We start from the raw sequence: 16,022 nt of genomic DNA on the forward strand, positions 1-16,022 counted from the left end.
AAATTAAAACTGCCCAAGAAACATATATTATGACAATAATTCATGTTTGGAGACTTTTTTTAAAGATTTTATTTATTTATTTGACAGAGAGAGAGAGACAGCGAGAGAGGGAACACAAGCAGGGGGAGTGGAAGAGGGAGAAGCAGGCTTCCTGCCGAGCAGGGAGCCCGATGGGGGCTCGATCCCAGGACCCTGGGATCATGACCTGAGCCGAAGGCAGACGCTTAACGACTAAGCCACCCAGGTGCCCCTGGAGACTATTTTTAAGAGGCTATGTAACCTACATATCTAGACAAACTACTTCATCAGCCAATCAAATGGTATGTTCACTTCTATTTTGATCATGAGCTGGATATTCCAAAGATGCTTATCTCACAGAAAACCAAACACGACCACAGACATCTCTAATTCGTTCAATTTGAGTGGTCAAAGTCCACTAATTAGGACTGTCTGGCAAAAACACATTTTATTTCATTGGCTGCCCATATGTTTGTTCAATAATAAGATGTTGCAAATAAATCTTTAAAAAAAAAAAAAAAAAAAGGAGGGCAGAGGCACCCAGGTGGCTCAATCAATTCAGCAGCCAACTCTTGGTTTTGGTTCAGGTCATGATCTCAGGGTCCTGGGATCAAGCCCCTCGTGGGGCGCTGAGCTCAGGGAGAAGTCTGCTTGTGGATTCTCTTTCTCCCTCTGCCTCTGCCCCTCCCCCTACTCATATGCTCTCTCTCTCAAATAAATAAATAAATCTAAAATAAATAAATAAATAAAATAAAGTGTTGCATAAGTCAAAGGATTACAAGAATAGGACCAAGACTGGAAGGCCTACTATTCCAACCACTGAGGCAGACTGTCCTATTTTTAGTTCAACCTGGAAAAGTAAAATTCTATTCTGTCAAAAAGACTTTAAAAGAAAAAGGCCCCACAGTTTTGGAGTGTTGTCATGACCTGGCTCTCCCCAGTGTGATTCTTGGGTTGCAGACTAAGTCCTCTATACGTTATAGATTCTCAGGGAAGATTTTTTTTTTAAGGGCAAGATAATTTTCAATTTTGAGTGTTTTAATCTTTCATTAACCTGAAGATAATCACGAAGACTTTGTGGGACCTTGGGTCAATTCTGTACCCTCTTTAAACCTCGGTTTTCTCATTGTTAAAATAATGGTAATTATAATGGCAACTTATTTGGTTGCTGTAAAAATTAAATGCAACAGTGCATTCAAAGTTCTTAAATACAGTAACTGGCACATTTTTCTGGAATTATGCTAGGCATCATAATCATTATTATTAATAACATAGAATGACATAAATTTGTCAGTGAATGCTTTGCATGAGGAAAATGAAGTTGTACTTATCAAATTCCAAATTCTATTCTATTCTATTTTATTTTACTTTATTTTTTTAATTTTATTTTAAAGTAATCTCTACCCTCAATGTGGGGCTCAAACTCATGATCTCAAGATCAAGAATCACATACTCTACCAACTGAGCCAGCCAGGTGCCCCTCAAATTCCAAATTTTAAACATGCAGCAGGATGTTCAGGCATCATCCTACACTTCTGTGATTTACATTCTGTCCCTGTGGTTGGATTTTGCATTTATTTAGATTGAACTCCATATTTTCAATATCAGCTGATTGGTTCTTCTTTTTCAAAGCTTTAAGTCTGCAGTTTAATATGATAGTTCTCCCTGAGAGTGACAGAAAGTGTCCAGATTTAGTAACATGGTAGATGACAGTTCCACTTATGGACATAGAGGAGACTCTGGAAGCTTGGAGTAGGTGGGTGGGTGGGATATATAAGAGAATTCTGTTTAAGGTACATTAAATGTGAGATTCCTAAGAGGCACCTATGTGAGGCTGTCAAGGAAGCAAATTGGGTATTGTGGTGTGGAGCTTAGAGGACGGCTATGATCTAGAGCTATTAATTAAAGAGAGATTGATGGCACAAAAGCCATGGATGGTCAAATCACATTAAGTGAGAATGTCATTTGAGAAGAGTATAAAGAACCGAGCCCTGAAGAACTCTAACATTCAGAGGCCAGAGAGAGAAGGAAGAACCCACAAAAGATACTAAGAACGAGTTGCTGGTGAGTCAGAGGGCAAACCAGGGAAGTATACTTTTTAGGAAAATTAATGTGAAAAGTATTTCAAGAAGGAAGACGGGTTAACTGTAAGAAGTCAAATCAATAGTGCTTTCAAAATTTGAAGTTAGCCCAGTGATGGGTATTAAGGAGCGCATATACTGCATGGAGCACTGGGGGTTGAACAAAAACAATGAATTGTGGATCACCGCATCGAAAACTGGTGATATATTGTATGGTGACTAACATAACATCATAAAATAAAATTTTTAAAAAAAAGTTAACCAAAGTCCAAAAGTAAGCAGAGGAGAGGAAAATGTATTTGCAAATTATATAACAAAGGATTATTATTTAGAATATAATAAATCTTCAGAAATTAATAAGAAAAATACAACAAGGTTGTCACACAAAGCACCAAATATATGAAGGTGCAGTTTCTACAAGGATAAATATATGTCAACACTTTTAAATTAGTCAATAACTAACTTAAAAGAGGTTCAACCTACCAAATCATCTGGAAAATGCAAATTAAGTGACAGAGCATTTCTGTAATTAGCAAAATGGTAAAAGAAAAATAATGTATCGCGTTGATAGAAGGAAGGAGTAGAGGCTACTCTCACAGCCTGCTGATGAGAATGCAAATCACTACAGTATGCTGGGAGGTCGATCTTATGAGAAACCTAATATTTTTAAATGCACATAAATATCAATAGAGCAATTTCACTTTGGATAGCTATCTAAAATAATATACACAAAGAAATATGTTCAAGGGCATTAAAAACAATACAGTTAGATATAGCAAAAGATTGGTAACACATATTCACTGATGGGAAATTAATAAATTTTAACACGCTTATGGAACAGTTAAAGAGAATGAGTTAGATCTAAATGTTCTGAGGTGCAATGATCTCTAAAATACATTCTTCAGGGATAAAAAGCAAGGTGCAAAAAAGTACATATAAAATGACCCCATTTATATAAAATAAAGGGAATAAGAAAATGGTCCCGTTTCATACTTTTGCATGTGGCTGTCCAATTTTCCCAACACCATTTGTTGAAGAGATTGTCTTCTTCCCATTGTATAGTCATTCCTCTTTTGTCAGAGATAACTAAACTCAGAATGGAGGAAAGACCTATATGTGAGACCTGAAACCATAAAAATCCTTGAGGAGAGCACATGTGGTAATTTCTCTGACATTGGCCATAGCAACCTTTTTCTAGATATGTCTCCAGAGGCAAGGGAAAAAAAGCAAAAATAGAGATGCGTGGGTGGCTCAGTCAGTTAAGCATCTGCCTTCGGCACAGGTCATGATCCCAGAGTCCTGGGATCAAGTCCCACGTTGGGCTCCTTGCTAAGTGAGGAGCCTGCTTCTCCCTCTGCCTGCCACTCTCTCTGCTTGTGCTCTCTCTCTAACAAATAAATAAATGAAATCTTTTTTAAAAATAACAAAAATAAACTATTGGAACTATATCAAAATAAAAAGTTTCTGCACAACGAAGGAAACAATCAACAAAACTAAAAGCAATCTACTGAATAGGAGAAGATATTTGCAAATGACATATCCAATAAAGGGTTAGTATCCAAGATATATAAAAAAACTTATACAAATCAACACCCAAAAAACAAACACTCCAATTAAAAAATGGGCAGAAGACATGAACAGACATTTCTCCAAAGAAGACATCCAGATGACTAACAGACACATGAAAAGATGCTCAAACATCACTGATCATCAGGGAAATGCAAATCAAAACTAAAATGAGCTGTCACTCGGGGTGCCTGGGTGGCTCAGTCATTAAGCATCTGCCTTCGGCTCAGGTCATGATCCCGGGGTCCTCGGATTGAGCCCCGAATCAGGCTCCCTGCTCTGCGGGAAGCCTGCTTCTCCCTCTCCCACTCCCCCTGCTTGTGTTCACTCTCTCGCTGTCTCTCTCTCTGTCAAATAAATAAATAAAATCTTAAAAAATAAATAAATAAATAAATAAATAAATAAATAAAATCACTGTCACTTCACACCTGTCAGAAAGGCTAATATCAAAAACACAAGAAGCAACAGGTGTTGGCAAGGATGTGGAGAAAAAAGGAACCCTCATGCACTGTTGGTGGGAATGCAAACTGGTACAGCCATCTGGAAAACAGTATAGAGGCCACTCAAAAAGTTAAAAACAGAACTACCCTACGATCCAGTAATTGTACCACTGGGTATTTACCCAAAAAATACAAAAACACGAAATCACAGGGACCTATGCACCCCTATGTTCATTGCAGCATTATTTACAATAGCCAAACTATGGAAGCAGTCCAAGTGTCCACTGATAGATGAATGGATAAAGAAGAAGTGGTATATTATTCAGCCATAAAAAGAATGAAATCCTGTCATTTGCAACAACATGGATGGAGCTAGAGAGTATAACACTAAGCAAAATATGTCAGTCAGAGAAAGACAAATATCATATGATTTCACTCATATACGGATTTCAAGAAACAAAACAAATGAGCAAAGGGAAAAAAGAAAGAGACAAACCAAGAAATGACTATTGACTATAAAGAACAAACTGATGGTTACCAGAGGGGAGGTGGGGAGGGGATGGGTGAAATAGGGGATGGGGACTAAGGAACGCACGTATGATGATGAAAATAAATAAATAAATAAATAATAAAATACAATGAACAAAGGGAGACGAATCTATGAACATGTATGTTTTTATGAATGTTTGTAAATGCATTTAAAAAATCACCAGACTAGTTTTAATTGTCTCTGAGGTGAAGGGTAAGATCAACAGGATAAAAGCTGATTTTACTTTTGATTGTTTAGGTTTTATATTTCTTGAATCCATCTGAATTTGTTGATGTCCTGCTTACAGGATTTTTAAGAAAAACATACATTGTTCTTAAGTGGTGCTCATACAATAGATCTAGAGAATTAACTGTATGCTTTATTAATTTATTCATCAAGAGTGTAAGTTCCTATTGAACATCAGGCAACATATTGGGTATCTGGTATGAAGCAGTGAATGAAACAGGCAGGATTCCTGTCCTTGCAAAGCTTACACTGTAGCAGATTCAGGCTTCAGTCTTCTCTGTGTCGGCTCCCCCATGCGTAAAAGATTCCTCACCTGCCCCGGAACAGTATCTCAGACCAACTTCCTGCACTTTTCATTACCTCATGCAGAAATACAAACACTAAAGTATGGAGAGTACATCCACAAGCCGCCTCGAAACTACCATCTCCGCTTTACAACCCACTGCAGGTTCCCAAATGCAGCAGGGATAAAATACCGTGTCAGTGAAATGGGTCTCTTGGGTTGCCCTTGAAACCCCCAAACACTTTCTGTGACTGTTTCTATGGGGAAAAATGTCCCTCTGGTTCTAAACAACTGACTTGGCAAAGGCACTGTTAAAGCATACTCTGAGAGCTGTTGACTGCCTGGACTCAGGCAACTGCTAATTCAGACAGCTTTTAGGCCCCCACACAGAAGTTCCTGCACACACACTTTATGGTTGGATTCTTCCTAGGACCCTCGCTTAAGGCCCAATAATCAGGAGAGAACGCCAGCCTATATGAGTAGTCTTGGAGGCCCTCCCACCAGTTGGAATCTCAACACCAGACTAGGCTTTAACTACAAGTCTGCCCACACTAGTAGCAGTAAATTGAATTCAGGCTTCTGAGCAGTCTCTGAGGCAAAGTGTTTATATTTCACTGCAGACCCTATTTTCTCTTTTCTTTTTTTACACATGCAAATGAAAATTCCCCAATTTTCAGCTGCCAGGACAGCTGAATACTGTCATCAGAAAAACTAAATGCTTGTGTCAAAGAAGGAACTTTTTAGAAATTCCTGTGCATCTTGAGGCAAAGAAAAAAATGCTGTTGACAATTTATCTTTGCTACAGGATGAATGTACTTATTTAACACATGGTTTTTCATGGCTGAGAACGACTCTAGCCCAAGGGAGCCAGAAAATTCTCAGGGTTTAGAGAGAGGCATCATGACTGCTCACTGAACATCCAGCTCCAAAGTTACTCCCACCTCCATCAACCCAGGTGACCTTGGGTAAACCACTTGACCTTCCCATGCACTTTCACATTCCATTTCTTTCCTCATGCTGCTCAATTTGCTAGAATGTCTTCCTTGATCTCTCCTCCAAGTCTCAAATTCTTAAAAAATGCTGTCCTCTGAGGCCTTTCCTGATTTTCTTAAGCCAAATCAGCTTTTTTCCTCCTCAGATTCCCTTTCTTGATTATCCATACCTCCATTATATCATTTATCATATGGTATTACTGTTGCACATTTATCCTATTTATTTCATTTATCACGTTATTTTGTGGCCATCTTGGGTATCAGGCCATATGTTATTACTCCTCCTACTACTAATCATATTAATAACATTGTTAGGAGAATTATGAGTACTTACTATGTGTCAGGCCCTAAAAAAATACATTATCTCTAGCTGTCACAAAAGCCCTATGAGATGGATGTTATTCCTTTTTTTTTTTTTACAGTTGAGTAAAATAAAACCAAGAGAGATTATACAAATGGTTAGTAGTGGCAATGAGAGTCAAAATAGAGTCTATTTTACCTTAAAGCCCATGCTTTTAACCACTACCTATAAATAATAATAGATAATATTTGCTACGTGCTTACTAGGTGTTGGGATCTGTACTATGTGCTCTACACACATTAGCTAATTTGATCCTCACAAAAACCCTGTGATGCAGATACTGTGATTGGGATCTCAATTTTTTAAAAAATGAAATTGAAGTTCAGAGTGGTTAAACGACTTGCCCAAGGTCACAGAACTGTGGAGGCTAGATTTGAATAAAGGCCAGTCTCCCCTAGAGCCTGAGTCCTTATCCACTATTCTACTTCATGACCAGAGAGTAGAATTTTCTTTATTCTTTGTAAACACTGCACAGGTTTTCAAGAACAACCCCCTGGAAACAAAACACTGGAGGGGTACCCGTTCCGAGTCATGCAAATAAACAAAATCTATCAAGCCCCTAAGCACTCACCTTAGCACATGTGTGGATCCATTAATGGTTGTGGTTGAACAGGGGACAGTCTGGCCCAGAATGGAGGGTCTTCGGTAGCGCTCATCATCACAGCAGAGGATGATGAGGAAGGCACGTCTAAAAGACTTATTCAAGAAGGCGTAGAGAAAGGGGTTCAACCCTGAGTTGATGTAACCAAGCCAGAGGAAAGCGGTCCACACCTGTCCAGGAACGGTGTAGTCTATGAATGGATCCACGATATTGGTGACAAAGAATGGAGCCCAGCAGAGGCAGAAGCAACCCATGATGATGCACAGGGTCTTGGCTGCTTTGGTCTCTGTCCTCATGCGATGAGTGCTGTGCTGGTCGGCTGGCTGGGACCTGCCTTCTGAGGAGGCTCCTGCCCGTTGTAACATCTGGATCTGGTGGGCATGCTCCTTCGCTGTGACGTAGATGCGGTAATAGGCCAGCACCATGAGGAGAAATGGGATGTAGAAGGCCACCACAGAGCAGGTGATGGCGTAGGGCTTGTTGACCATGAAGATACAGTACGTAGAGTTAGAGTTCTGGTTGAACTTCCTTTTTTCTATCTGAGAGTTGGAGGGAGAGAATAAATGAGGAAAGAAGGGGGAATGGGAAGGAAAAAGTGAAGAGAAAGAAGCAGGAGGGGAAGGAGGAAAATTGTGAGAAAAGAAAAAGGATGAAAAAGCAAAGGAGGGATTGGAAGGCAGAAAGAAAAGGAGGGGAACAAGGAAGGGCAGGAAGGAAGGGGAAAACACAAGAGGAAAAAGAGGAGGAAAGAGAGAAGAAGGTTTATCAGCCAAGTTCTCTTTTCCTAATAAGACTATAGCGCATAGAACCACGAAGGTAGAAAGGAATATGATTGCATCCTGGGGGGCAGAGGGACTGTCTCTGCACAAGGGGTTGAAGGCCCCAGGGAAGAGGAGAAATAACATAGGGACAAAATCATCCTTCAATCTCTGTACCCAACTGAGAGCTGAGTTAGCGTCTCCTCCCTTCCCCCTCTGCCTGCACACAATATATCTGGTAGTAAAAGTCTTTGAACTGTGGCCCGTCTCCTTCAAGACTGTTCTTACATCTCAGCATTTCCTATATAAAATTTAGAATTAGCTTATCAATTTCCATACAGATCTTTGGGGATTTTGATTGGAGATAGAGTAGAATGATTGAGGAAAATGGACTTCTTTCCCATGGTAAGCCTTCCATTTCACAAACATGGTAATTCTTTCCTTTACTTAAATCTTTTAAAATGTATTTCAGTAATATTTTACAATTTTTTTTCTGTAAATGTTTTGCACATCTTTTGTCAGATTTATTCCTAAGTATTTGACTTGCTATCCTATTGCAAATGGTACAACCTTAAAGTCCTTGATCCTAATTGTTTGTTGTTGGTATGTAGAATTTGGTGAAATTTTTTTGTATGGCAATGTATCCAGCAACTCTGTTAAATTGTTATTAATATTTCGTCTCTAGATTCTTATTAATTTTCTTCGTAAGTACCCATCTGATCTCCAAATAATAAAAATTTCACTTCATCCTTTCCAATCTTAATCCCATTTTTCTTGCATTATTAAACTTGATAAGACCTCAAGTGTAATCCTAAATAGAAGAGGTAATAGTGGACACCATTTTACATTCTCAGTTTTAGGAGGGGAGTTTCAATATTTTACTACTAAGTATGATACTTGCTGGAAGTTTTTTATGGATGCTTTCTTCTATTTTTAGTTTGATGAGAATTTTTTAAAATCATGGATACCGAATTTTGTTAATGAATTTTTGGCAGTAAAGAGATGATCAAGTGGGTTTTCCTCTTTCTTTTATTAATATGGTGAATTACAGTGATTGTGTTGCATTCCTGGAATAAGCCTCACTAGTATTAGATACTGTGATACACTGAATCTCTTTTAAAGATTGAAAGACTTTTCTCCCTACTATAAACTCTGTCTGCTGACAGCTCTGAGTTATCAGCCCTGCCTAGGAATAGCCCTTGGCTGAAGAGAGCTGTATAATCCAATGACACCTCCCTGTCTGAGGTCAGCCCTCATCCAGTGTGACTATACACATGAACAAATGTATGAATAACATATGATACATACGTATGGTATTTTATTTGTGTGTTAGTTAGTGTCTTATCTCATAGCATATTATAAGATTATAGTATACCTTCCTATTGAATTGACCTTTTTCTCATAATGAAATATTTCTCTTTACCTCAAGCAGTATGACTTGCCTTAAATGTATTTTATCACTGATAATAGTACAGCTACACCAGCTTTCTTCTGATTAGTGTTTGCATATTATATATTATTATCTGTATAATAATATATATATTATTTTATATCAACCTGTCACCTTACATTTCATGGGCCTCTCTCACAAGCAGCATATATTATGTATTGACTAGGTGATGAAAATATTGTGACCAGAACCTGCAGGAACCTAACCCTGTATTTCTCCTAGGAGCAAAGAGTATTTGCTAATTCGGTGCTTGTGGCAACTTTATAGAACCTACTTACTGCGAATGGTGAGAATCAACTGCCTCTGTATTGTGAACACATGGGTTGTGCTAGCGTCTCTCTAGGCCAATTCAATGTGCAGATGAGTGGAAAGATGCAAGGCCATCACAGCACCACGGAGCAAATACTAGGCATGTTCACAGCAAGCAGATGCCCCATTCCCCAGGTGCATGAAGTAAAGAGGGGATGCCTCTATCTCCCTCCACAAATGGACAGCAATTCCATTCTCTAATTAATTTCCCTTAGAAACTCTATATCCAAAGGTAAGACTGCTGCACTCTTTTTAAAAGTGCCCATGCACGAAAGCTTATGCTTCCAAATGTCTTCTCCATTAGGGGGTAAGTTTAGCACAGAGATTAAGAGCATAGACTCCGGAATGCAGCAAGCCTGGGTTTAGCCAGAGTCACCACCACTCCCTGCCAATCTGACGTTAGCTAATAACTTAAGCTCTCTCATGCTCCGTTTCCTGACGGCAATGATAGGATCAACCTCATGGCATTGTTGTGAGGCCTGAGTGAGGTTTCACAGAAATGATGATTACGTGAACCTGGACTCGGCAAACAGTAAGTGTTCAACATTGGTTGGTCATAATTATTACTCTGCTGGTCATCGGAAACTTGAATTTCATTTCCCTTGAGAATGGTGAAATTGGAAGTTTGAAAGAAGAAGGATAGGATTCAAGAAAATATCCATACAGTCTCCCTGGTATGAATCCCCTTTTACTTCTCCACTCCTCTGTCCCCAGCATTTCTTTCAGAAGCCCAAGGAACTCTTGTTCTGACATACCACATGCAAATCCTGGCCCAGCCTTGGCTTGGATATCCTTTCCTGGACAAAGAACAAGGCAAGATTAGGGGCTGGGAATGTGGTGGAGAGAAGAACAGGCAGCTCCTACTCTAACTGGTCTTGTTGGGCTGCAGCCTGCTCTCAATCTCTCATCTCCAGTCCCCTTCCTACCTCAACATGGTCCCCGTTGCAAAGTGACTGCCTGACAACCACCTCAGGGAATAGATATCGCTGCCGGTGAACCCCACCATAACTTTTGATCTTCATTGCAACTTTGGTACTATCAACATAGTGTGTCAGAGCCGGGAGACTCTTGAAGATCACCTGGACAGGGGCCGGCAAGTGCCTGGCACACGTGCTGCTCTCCGACACCCCTGCAAGACACACTCTTCCACTGAAGACCAATGCACCTTCTCATTGCAGTCCTTCAGGGTCAGGGACAGAGCTGGGCTCACGGTCCAGTTCTCTCAACTCCCGGCCCAGAGTTCTCTTCATTTTCTGGAAGCCTCCACCCATGTGACATGTTTTCTGCTGGTCACTGGAAGCCATGAGATAAGGTGAAGGCCTCTTGGGGCACCTCACATACCTCAGGCTCTGTAGTCTGAACGCTAACGCTAAGCTTTGAGTACCTATTCTTTACTGGGCATGTTATTTCACCCTTTTGAGCCTGGCTTTTCCCATCTGGACGAGATGAGAGAAGGATGTTTTCAGGATTCTATGTAAAGTCTGAGCATCCTTTCTGGCATACAACAAACATTCCAAAATGTTAGCTTGCATTTTTTTTGTTGTTACTGCTGTCACTCCAACCACTATCAGAATCTTTCTTAGAATAGCCACCCAACCTGATATAATTTGTTTATTTAGAATCCCAAGCAAATAAACTTCATCAGAGAGTAAACCAGTAGGGTCTGCAGAGGTACTCACCAAATCAATTATGCCAATATTATTCCAGCCTTGCATTATAGGGAGAAAAGAGATAAACATAGGGATGACCCAGCAGCCTCCCAGCATTAATGCGATGCGCAGAGGGGTCATCTTGTTCCTATAGACCAGAGGCTGACAGCAGATGGCATAATACCTGGAGAGAGAATAGAAGGCGTGGGTGCCATGGGAAAGGAGGAATGAGAGGGAGAAAGAGGGAAGAATGATTGAGGAGAAAGAAGAGTGGAGAAGGAGCAGAGAGGAGAAGGGGTGTAAGAAGAGGAAATATTGGGAAAGAGGAAAATCGGAGGGGGGAGTAAAGAAGAAAAATAAACAAGGAATAAAAGAGAAAATAATGGGGGGAAAGCAGAGAGAGTAGGTAATAGAGGAAGGGAAGATGACACCAGGAAAGGACAGAGGAAAGAAACAAGGAATTACATAAGGAGATGTGATATTGGCCCATGAGTTCTGCAGACATAAATATCAACCTTAGATCACATCTGAGAGTCACTGCTGGAGTTGGCCCCACATCTCTCTTCCTCTCCCTGTCGCTGAGAATCTTGATACACACCTGAGGGTCTGCTCTGTCTCAGGCGTGGTTCCAACACTTACCTCCATGCCTGGGCACTTCGGAATCTTCCGTCCAGCCCTCTGGACTACAGCGTCCAGGCATCTGTGGCCCCCTTTGATAACAAGGTGAAGTCTCCCAGGTTTGGCCCTACATCTGAGCTCTAAGAACTGGATCTCAGATTTGCCCCCATCCTCTTGGTCATCTGGCTATCCTGAGGTGAAGTTCTAAGTCAGTGTTCCAGAGACTCCACTCTTCTCCCCTGCATCAGACTCACCTGAGGAGGCCTATTTAAAATGCAGATTCCAAGGATCTCCTGAATCAGAGTCTGTTGGGGAAGGAGTTTGTATTTTGACAAGTGGAAGTCATTGCAGCTGCTTGCTAAATATGTCCAGCTCCCCCTTCTGGGCACATGTACTTCCTGGCCTCATTGTGGTTGGATGGAGCCAAGTGACTGGTCTGGCCAAGGAGTTGTAAACAGGGTTGACATGCATTACTTCTGGACTAGGCCATTTAATTGTTTCTCTGATGCCAAGAATGTAAAGTTTCAAATATTCCCTGCTCCATCGTGTCCTACCTACTGGTAGAGACCACCTCGCCCTCATTTATCTGGGTCTGCTCTCCCTCATGGGACTCACTGCTTACCAGTTTTTGAGTCCATGTTCTGCCAATGTATTAGCTTTCTTCTTTCCTCCAAACAGAGATGCAACCTGCTCCACTCAGTGATCTGGTCTCTAACTCCCAGACTGCTTCTTGCATGTTCTTCTAGTCTTGGAGATCACCACTCCCATGCCCAGCAATTCAGGGAATTTGACAACAGGCAAAATACTCCAGTAGACCTATCAGCTATTTGTCTTTGGAAGTGTCAGAGAACAAGTGCAAACAGAAAGCCTGGGTGATAAGTCTATTCTTTAAGATTTTATACCATTTAATGATGAGACACCCCCATATATCCCTCATTTTATGCAATCTGCTTTAATTTTTCCCACCTCTTCTTTTCTTTTCTTAATTCAAAGCATAACTAACATAACAATGGCTATATTCTTTGAAGAGGTGGTGGTAGGATGAGTTGGGAAAGAGGGTGGAATAAGGAGAGCCCCCTCAGTGTCGGAACATGAGAAGTGGGTGCCTCAGGAGCTGAGAGGGGAGAATTATACATTTCCCTCCAAGGCATCAGGGAGCAGCTGACCATAACGTGCCAGGAGGCTTCCTGTGGCCAGCAACACAAGCGGGTGTCCTGACCTGGATCAGAGTACAAGGAACAACAGACCAAAGAATGGGAGAAAGGCTCACTTGTGGGGGAACCCATTTTCTCTATCTATAAAGCTGATATGATAGCAAAACATAACTAAAGGTAGTGCAGTAAAAGAATCATGATTAGCTGGAATTCCCTCCATGATCTTGACTTATAAGAAAGGCAAATCATATCAGAATGACAAATTTTTCTGAAAGGCTGTATTAATAATCATCAGGGTTTTATTATGTACATAGAATTAATCATGAATTTGGAGTATATGAAAATATTTTTTAGTCCCAAATTGTGCTCCCTTCCTCATTTCCTGCTAGAGGGTCTAAATTAGACATTTGGTTTTATCCATTTAGCATCCTTCATCCTTTCTTTTGGTAATAGCATCCCAAAGCCTTTGGGAATTATCTCTTCTCTGTTGCTTTCGTGTTGTTGGGAGAGGAAATGATGGCGCTCCCAACTTTTCCGGCCACGTAGTGACCCAATCAGACTTTCTCCTGGGACTCTGAATGCCATGTGGAGTGATGCGAAGATGGGGAAGTGAGTGGAGGTCCCTTGATGCAGCAGCCTGCTAGTGGGGCTGGGAGTAGGTCCTGCCTGCTTCTTGGATCGTTGGGCAACCATGCTCTTGCCTTTTTAGGTCTTCTTGCTTTAACTTTTCCCTCAATTAAGTAAGTCACCACATATCTTTCCAATAAATTCCTTTTTTGTTTAAGCTGGTGTCACAGATTGAGTTGTGTCCCCTCTCCCTTTCCTAACAGATATGTTGAGGTTCTAACCCTCAGGCCCTTGGAATATAACCTTATTTGGATACAGAGTCTTCACAGAGGTAATAAAATAAAAATAAGGCCATTAGTGTGGGCCTTGATCCAATATGGCTGATGTCCTTAGGAAAAGGGAAATTTGGACACAGATTCAGATATGCTCAGAGATGGAGGATTGGAATGATGACTCTGCAGGCCAAGGAACACCAAAGACTGCCAGCAGACTACCAAAAGCTAAGAAGAACCAAGGAAAAATCCTTCCCCTACAGGTTTCAGAGGGAGCATGGCTTTGCTGACACCGTGACTTCTAGCTTCCAGAACTGTGAGACAACACATATCCTGCTCCAAGCACCCAGTTTGTGGTACTCGTTATGACAGCTCCAGCAAACTAACAAAGTTGGCTAAAGTCAGTCTCTTGCCAGCAAAGTTTCCTGCCTCAGTAAAAATGGTTTTTTATGTCAGACATGTCCTTCATAGATACTTTGTTCTAAGCAAGACTATCTTTGAGTCAATATACTCTCAAAACGTAGCTCAAAGTTATAACAGCCCTTCATCTACCATCCCAAAGAAGGTGATTGAGGGCTAAGTGAAGAACGGATGTTTCCCTATCTTTGCTGTATAATTTATGATTTTTGAGGTTGGAACAGATGTTAAGTGAAGGCAAGATTTCAGGAATTTTGGTTGGATCTCCAATGTTACAGAAATCCAAAAGTTCAAAAGACAAGGCAAAACTAAGGAACTTGTGGGACAAGAGGTAAGTTTGAGGAAGCAGGATATCTTAGCTGCAAAGAGTCTTTAAACTTTCATATGTGGATACAGATATTTAGAGGGTCATGTTGGGAAGACAACAGAATTTACAGAAGAAGACTTTAGAATATATAGTTATATTGGTGCTCAGAACATTTTTGTGAAAGTCTTTCTAAGTCTTGCTTGGCCAGGGTGATTGCCTGATGAATTGCATGATGAATATCCTGTGCACAATAAAATCTCCTCATGTTCAAAGTGGGTGGAAGGATGGGCAAAATAGGTGAAGAAGATTAAGGGATACAAACTTCCAATTATAAAAAAAATAAGTCATGGGAATGTAAAGTACAGCATAGAGAATATGGTCAATAATATTGGAATAACCATATATTGGAATATATGGTTGGAATAACCAGAATTATTGTGGTGATCATTTCATAATGTAAGTTTCAAGTCACTATGTTATACATCTAAAAGTAATATAATATTGTATTTCAACTATGCTTCAATAAAAAATAGTTAATTAGATTTATTTTTTTTTAAAAATGATCTCTCCATGGTCTGCCGGTCCAATGTTCTCATTTTATTTGCATTACCCTTGGTTACTAGGAGCTTCTGCCACAGAGAAGTAAATAGTGGTGGTAGATTTCCTTTTGCAGTTCAACTTCAAGGGGGATACTGTGGATGTCATACACATTTTACTGATCTTTTCCCCATTTGACCTATGCAGTCAGTATGCTGGACAATGGATGCCTGAAAGAAAGTTGCTTGGATAGCTCATTCCCTAGGGGCTCAGGTGGGATGCATCCGTGGTCTCTTGCACAGATAGTTGTAGAAAGTTACTCTTGCATGATGTGGGGTGGTTGGGTAAGCCTGAGAAAAGTCCTTTATCTCCTACTTTAAAAATCAGCAATCAGTAAAAGGAAAAGAAGAATTTTATTTTTATTTAAATTGTATTGGCTAAGTTGCAAGGGATATGTAAGGATGAATAAGAAAAATACCAAATTTTGTCTAGATATCTGTTTGACTTGAATCTTCCCCTCTACATCATATTCAACCTGATGCTGTCTTATGATAGACAAAATTTGATTTTTAAGTGGCATGGAGTAGAAAATATGAGGCTTTTATTTGGAGCTCAGATCATACCAGCCATTTGACTGAGGTTCAACATTCTTACCCAGGCTTTGGCACTCTTGAGGCAGGTGCCCTGAATAAGCCACAGTATATGCTTCTATCCTTCCTGATAGCTTTTGAATCTTTGCTTTCTAGCCATGAATCGAGAAAAATAAACATCCTTTTGAAGTCTGCAGTCAAGAATCTAAATTAAGTAGGTGAAGATAAACATCACTGAATAAAATGATTAATAAAAATTGAGTCCGAGTGTTAATTG

The 16,022-nt window shown here is 40.3% G+C and overlaps 1 protein-coding gene across 3 annotated transcripts in view; it reads right to left on the minus strand.

Annotated features, from left to right (window-relative positions):
- Positions 1–16,022, minus strand: part of HTR4 (5-hydroxytryptamine receptor 4) — a 168,169-nt gene that overhangs the window by 48,298 nt on the left and 103,849 nt on the right. For all 3 annotated transcript variants that reach the window (XM_078066721.1, XM_078066720.1, XM_036096086.2), the window contains exons 5-6: positions 11,314–11,467; positions 7,088–7,656 (exon numbers count right to left, since the gene is read on the minus strand). In XM_078066721.1, coding sequence (XP_077922847.1) covers positions 7,088–7,656; positions 11,314–11,467 — 723 coding nt within the window. The remainder of the gene's footprint in view (positions 1–7,087; positions 7,657–11,313; positions 11,468–16,022) is intronic.

Source organism: Halichoerus grypus, chromosome 2 (assembly GCF_964656455.1).
Source record: "Halichoerus grypus chromosome 2, mHalGry1.hap1.1, whole genome shotgun sequence".
NCBI lineage: Eukaryota > Metazoa > Chordata > Mammalia > Carnivora > Phocidae > Halichoerus > Halichoerus grypus.